We start from the raw sequence: 6,366 nt of genomic DNA, 5'->3' as shown, positions 1-6,366 counted from the left end.
GCCTCAGGGGGCGCCCCGAGGCCGGGGCCTGCCCTCAGCTACTCCGTGGACTTCCTTTCCTGTCCAACAAACAGGTGGAATGTGGTGACCTCCAAGGTCCCTTTCAATTCTAACATTCCATGTCGAGAAAAAAAAAACACCCGACCTCACTCTCCCCAAGCAAACTCACAGGATTTTAATTTACAGGGGTGATGGAGTGATGACACAGCAAGGTTAATGCCACAGAAAGAAGACTTGAGCACTTACGACTCCTGAGAGAAGTGGCCACGTCACGCCCCGCGCGGGGCCACCGGACGCCTTAACACACGCAGGGACCAGGACGCCGAGAGGGAGGGAGAAAGAGGAATTGGGACTAAGCCTCCATGAACCTAGCAGAGCGGGAGTCACCCGGGGGTGGGGGGATGTCCCCTATTGGACAGGAAGTGAAAGCACACGTTAGCGTCTGTGGTTGGGAAGTTTGTGACACGATTTTCGCGCGCCCGCCAAAGCCGCCTGGTGAGGAAGAAGGAACGAGCATGCCCGCTGGCATGGCGCTATGATTAATGGACGCCCAACGGCCCCGGGTTAACACACTCGTCCCCTCTAACTGGCTCCAGAGAACGCATGCGACAGCTGAGTCATTCTGAAAACAAAACCGCAGACTGCTCGTTGATAGCAGTGCTTCCTTTGTTTCTGCACATATCGTCGCTCCTGAAACACCCCTGTTCACCATGGAGTCCGCACAGCTTCTCTGTCACTATTTCCTGGATCCTAACGGCTCCTGAAACAGAGCTGCAGCGGCCTGGAAAGCTGCCCATATTCCACNTGCAGCCCCTGCTGCAGTGGGTTGCCATGGGCTACCGTGCGTAGCCAGCAGCCAGCGTGAGTAGCCAGCAGCCAGCGTGAGTGGCCAGCAGCCACAGTGAGCGGCCGTCCAGAAGACGGCGACAGATCTGCCTCGCCCGGGAAGAGTGCAATGATGGTGCCAACTTGGGCCAGTGAAGCAACATCCTCCACAACTAGACTGAAGAACAAAAGGACAGTTCCTCTTCCCCCAATTCCCCAGCGCTGTTCCCATACCCCAATTCCCCAATAAAAATCTTTTTTTAAAAAAAAGGGAGAAGTGCAGACGCACTGAGGGTGCGGGAGTCTGAGACAGCGGCAAGCTACCTGCCAGAATGAATTCCCCCCACTGAAGCACTATGATGAATACGCAGGATAAGGCTATAAAGGGGCACCATGACCTTGAACATCCTTTATTAAAGAGTTGGGTCTTCTGTAGACGACGACAGTAAATCATGACAGGAAATGAGCTTTCTTCATCAGCACCTGCTGTGACAGTCCATGTCGCTGTTGGAAAGAGGACTCCTATTTGGATGCCCTCACATTCGTTGCATTTCTTTGGATGGATCTCTGCATGGCCTCTAAACCAATGGGTTGTTGTTGTTTTTTTCAGTCCATTTGTTTTTAAGACTTTCTTCGTGCTGTCCGGCCAGGTAGAGAGCATGTCAGGAGCAGGAAGGCCCGCTGGGTTCTGACTTTGCTCCACCACAAAGGAACTGAGTACCCGGGCCAGCTCACCTCATTTGGCCGGGCCTCCATTTCCTTTCCTACGGTGTGGGGATAAAAATACCCCTTAGGAGCTCACGGGACAACCAGATGTGAGAGCAGCAGGACCACAGACACTTCTGAGTCTAGAGAGAAGGCCATGAACTCAGCGGAGACATGACTTTTCCACATTTGCTCATTCGTGCAAGCAGCACACTTGATGCAATGGTCGCTGGGCTACCTTCTCAATCCAGACGTTCATTCACGGTGGCACAGGGCAACGGCCACAGACTATACTCGAACACTTCCTCTTAGGCCCCAGGGGCTGCAGCTCTGCCATGGGCCAAAGTGTGGTGCCAGAGGACATCTTCGGAGATTGGCATCTCCAGGCAGGATGCTTCTCTTCGGGGGCTGTCCCAAATGGCAGCACGACCACCACCCCAGGCAACCAATCAGATGCCAAGGCTAATGAGGATGTTCATTTGCAGTGTGCCAGAGTGGTACGATGTCTGCACCCCACAGCTTTCAACCCATCCCCTCCCACCCAATGGAGACATCAGTAGCAACAAGGAACAGAACGTCAACGGCAAAGATGGAAATACTCAGGACCGGCCCAATGGCAGCGTGGAGGTGTTAAAAAGGAAGAGATTAAAAAGCTTGGTAGAACCTCAATGACAGATCCGTGAGGGCAACACGTCACTGTCCCCGTGTCTACTGCTCGGCCAGCCTGAGGCCATAACTGAAGCCAGCGAGCCTGCCACCTACTTAGTAAAGCAGTGTCCGAGAGTTTCTCAGCCATGACGTCACGGACATTTGATACAGGTCATGTTTTTCTTTATGGGGAGGCGCTGTCCCATGCACGGCACAATGTTTAGCAGCCACTAGATGCCAGGAGCTTGCCCCATCCCAGTCGTGACAACCAAACATGTCTCCGGATATTGCCTAACTGACCCGGGCACAGGTGAGAATCAACAACCTAGAGGACCTAACCACCCCTCAAAGGACACTGTCCACAGGTCTATTCTACTCCCATTTCTGCTTGGCGTATACATACGATGCATCAATTTTTGTCACTGAAAAGCAAGTCAGCCTCTACATGCAACTGGTGACGGAATTCAGCTGACACACGGTAACAGGGAATAACCAAATGAGGTGAAACGATTTCCAAGGAGAAAAGAAGCATGATCATGATAAACTGGGAAAGGCTTCAAATCAGCACTACCTTTTCCACGAAGCATGGTAAGAGCTCCAAGAGTGAAGCCCTTTCCTTTTGGAATCCAAGGTGCTACCGTCGCCCCCGAGAGGAAAACAGCGCGGACGTGAATTGGAATCACCCAACGAGGCAATAAAAATAGATTTAATAAAACAAACCAAGCACATGCTTTGTTTCCGGCAATTGTGACACTGCTACACCACACCTCTTTCACAAATGGCTTCACAAACTATTGGGAGTTTTCCACTGAACCATTTGCCAAGTCTGATTCAACAGCAAAACCTGTTAAACGATCATCCGCCGGCCCTCAGAGATACTGCTTATTCGGCAGAGACAAGCAGACATGTAATACTCGGGCAGCTGTGTGGCTGCTTTTGCCTCTTCAGCTCAAACACACACCAAGGGAGCCAATTTGGGGTATTAAAAGCAGAATCATTATTAAGTATTTAGTGGACGTGCATACTTGGAAACACTGATAGCTATCCAAAGCCAAGAGGTATGATAGGTTTATTTCTAGTTGTCTACATTAGGGGTAGGCCAACGGAGGAGGCCCACAGGCNAAGCCGCTAGCAGCCCGCCCACTCCCGGGGCCCCGCACTTACTTATTGCATGGGCTCCGTTCTCTTCCCCGTTCACCGTGGCCTCTCCGTTCTTTGGTGGGTTGGGCTGGGAAACAGCCGCTGTCGCCGCCGCCGGGGCAGCTGTCACCGCTGGGGCAGCTGTCGCTGCCGTGGCTGCCGCCGCCGCTGCTGCCGCCGCCGCCGCTGCGGCGGCCTGCTGCTGAGCAAGCTTCTCCCGGAAGGCCTGCTGCCTCGTCTGCACCACGTCTGGCATCACAGCGTCGATCAGGGATAAGGACTCTATGGGGCGGCCGTCAAACACAGTGCCATCCTGCGGAGAAAGCGGAGGGACAGCAAGCCATCAGCCCTCCGTGGCTCCTGGCACCGGCGTTGTCCTCCAGGTGAGATGGCTGCAGGACAGGCGTGCGGAAATGCTGGCACGCAGGGGCCACGGAAGAAGCCAGCGTCCAGGGCGATGCCAACGGCATCCACGGTGGGCTGGGCGGGTGGGAGGATGGGACGGGGCAGGGGAGGGTGAGCAGCAGTCCCCAACGGGGTACCTACCAGGTAGGTCCCCGAGGGCGGCTGGCGTGGGGGCCGGGTCACGGCCCCGCCTGCGGTGGCATATACCTCATTGATGCTGATCTCGGCCTCCACATACTGAAGCCCCTTCTGCAGGATGGAGATGAGCGCGGCGGGGGGCACTAGCGTCCCGTTGATGTTGGACTGGCTGATGTGGCTCTCGATACCGAACGTGAACGCCGAGTGGGAAAAACCTGCAGCGAGAGGGAGACAGAGGGTCGTGAGGCTTGGACGGAAGGGAGCAAGGAACGGCCTCCGCGACCTTGAGGCAGCACCGCTGGTCTCACACATGCTTCATCAGCTGTAGGACGCCCGGCTTCTGATCTGGGGGGAAGTGGGCAGGGACAGGGGGAGATGCAGACCCAGCAAGACCTATGTTTGCACGGGATGGAAAAACAGCTTTCAGGGTCGAGCTGTCTCGGCGTTATTAAAAGCAAAATGGGACGGAGTCTGCCCTGGTGAGCGGTTCTGATATGGAAACCCGACTCCAGGCTTTCTCCTCTTCAGAACCTCAGAGCTGGGGTCTCTCTGTGTCTCCAGCCCAGCAGCACACAGGGCGCTCGCTGTTCCTCAGCCAAAAAGATAGGGGTTGGCAAATGCTGGGCGGATGCACCGCACAGCCAAACGGCCGAGCAAAAGAGGGTTTTCTCTGGACCAACCGGAGCGGCCTGGAGTCGTTTTATTGAAAATTTGGGAATTCTGCCTTGGCTGAGAGATGCTGGCTCTGTCCTTCCTCCCGCCCACACGCCTCACTGATCACCTGAACGGCAAGCTGCTGACAAACGCAACGCTGGCAATTTAAAGGGCTCCCGGGAAGGCCGGTCACGGTACAACACGTGCAGGCAACGCCTGTTTCAGTTCAGAAAGGGAAGCAACCTGGCAGGGAAGAAGGTGCTCTGGGGACCTCGAGCCAGCAGGAGCCTGCGATGACCTTCCCCGAGGACAGGACCGGGGCTCCCTCCCTCTGCGGGAGGTCTAGGCCACTGCAGGGGCTCCAAAAACAGGCGGCCCAGCCCAGTGGGGCTTATTACCACTGGTGGTGCAGGGGAGCTTGCAGTCCTTACAGATAGGCTGAGGGGCGGGCTCTGGGGGCCTGTGTGAGCAGCACGGACCTCCCCGCCATACAGGTGGGGCGGGGCCCAGGGGATGCTCAGTGTGGCTCTGGACTGTCTCACTGCTGATGTTGTCCATTGCTCAGGTAAAGGAGAACGGGGCAGGGGTCCTGGGAGACGGCGCGGTCGCTCCCTTGCCACCACGTTCGGCCCACCATATATGGCAGCGCAGGTTGGCAAAGTGTAGTCTCATTATCCCACAAGGCTGGAACCTTTGCAGGCTTCTTGATGTTAACAGGTTGGTGTAGCTCCCCTTCTGCTCCCATGTTCCCAGACCACCACCTTCACCAGCCAAACAAACGGGGCCGCGAGTGGGCCCCGCGTCCATCAGACTCAACACCCTCAGCGCTTCAGCGTCTAGCGAGCAAAACAGAACCAGGCGTTGCAACACGCGAAACGCCCACCAGAGGGCACCGCTTCTCCACGAAAGATTTCCGTGGTTCGCGGCCCTTTCTCTCTCGCCACTTCCTCCTCCGGTCCACCCCGTTCATTTCCCACCACCCACCGCCTGACTTTAAAGAATATATGAAAGATGGAGTTTCTTTATTTCATCGAGAATAAGGCAGCTGTACTAATGTGACAACCCGTTGCATAGAGAGCCCTGTCTACTGCTGCGTTTTTTGCAACACCACCTAAAAGAGTTTGCACAGGAGGCCCCTCCCCGGGCTGTGTCCCCACTGGGTCCCCCTCCGCCCCTGCTCTCTGAGCACATAAGCAAAGGCCCTTGATAATCGGCCTCCCTAACCACCCCAACTCTTCGTGTCTGACGACCCCACTCACTGGCTCCTGTCTTCTCTTCCATGTGTGTCCTGACCGTTGGACGGAACAGGGCACTGGAGGCAACGGCCATTTCTAACGCTTCTGGTATGTTTCAGAGGCCTAGTGCAGGACACTGCCCCTTGCTGTTACAATAAAAATAACAACAGGCATTCCTTACACAGCACCCACTCTTGGCAGAGCCCGGCCTCAGGGACGCCAATGAGTTCATTCACGCCTCCCGGTGAATACCCTCTGCAGGCATTCGCTCCCTCACTGCCTTCTCCCCTCTCTCAGACTGGGTCCCAAGAACTCGTGAGGGTCACTCACAGGCCCCCGTCACGCACTCAGCTCCTACGGCTGGGGCTGAGCTCCAAACTTGGGCTCCACTCCCGGCCCCCCATGAAACACCACCTAGTGACATCTGAGTGCCTCCATCTGAGCAGAGCAGCTTTTGGTATAGGTATGTCTTAGTCTGTCCCAGCTGCTGTAACAAAAAACATCCCAGACTGGGTAGCGTATGTAAGAAACATTTCTTTCGCACAGTCGGCGTCTGCTGAGGGCCCACGGCCTGGTCCACAGACAGGCCGCCTCACCTCTGTGTCTCCCACGGCAG

General features: G+C 55.8%; 1 protein-coding gene across 1 annotated transcript in view; it reads right to left on the bottom strand.

Moving 5' to 3' along the window:
• The window catches only part of LOC109374514 (F-box-like/WD repeat-containing protein TBL1X), a 122,386-nt gene that overhangs the window by 26,798 nt on the left and 89,222 nt on the right, over window positions 1–6,366 (bottom strand). The window contains exons 4-5 of the mRNA XM_019629171.1: window positions 3,931–4,076; window positions 3,343–3,631 (exon numbers count right to left, since the gene is read on the bottom strand). Of these exons, the coding sequence (XP_019484716.1) occupies window positions 3,343–3,631; window positions 3,931–4,076 (435 nt within the window). The remainder of the gene's footprint in view (window positions 1–3,342; window positions 3,632–3,930; window positions 4,077–6,366) is intronic.

Source organism: Hipposideros armiger, unplaced genomic scaffold (genome assembly GCF_001890085.2).
Source record: "Hipposideros armiger isolate ML-2016 unplaced genomic scaffold, ASM189008v1 scaffold_827, whole genome shotgun sequence".
Classification (NCBI taxonomy): Eukaryota; Metazoa; Chordata; class Mammalia; order Chiroptera; family Hipposideridae; genus Hipposideros; species Hipposideros armiger.
This window is presented reverse-complemented; position numbering and strand designations above follow the sequence as displayed.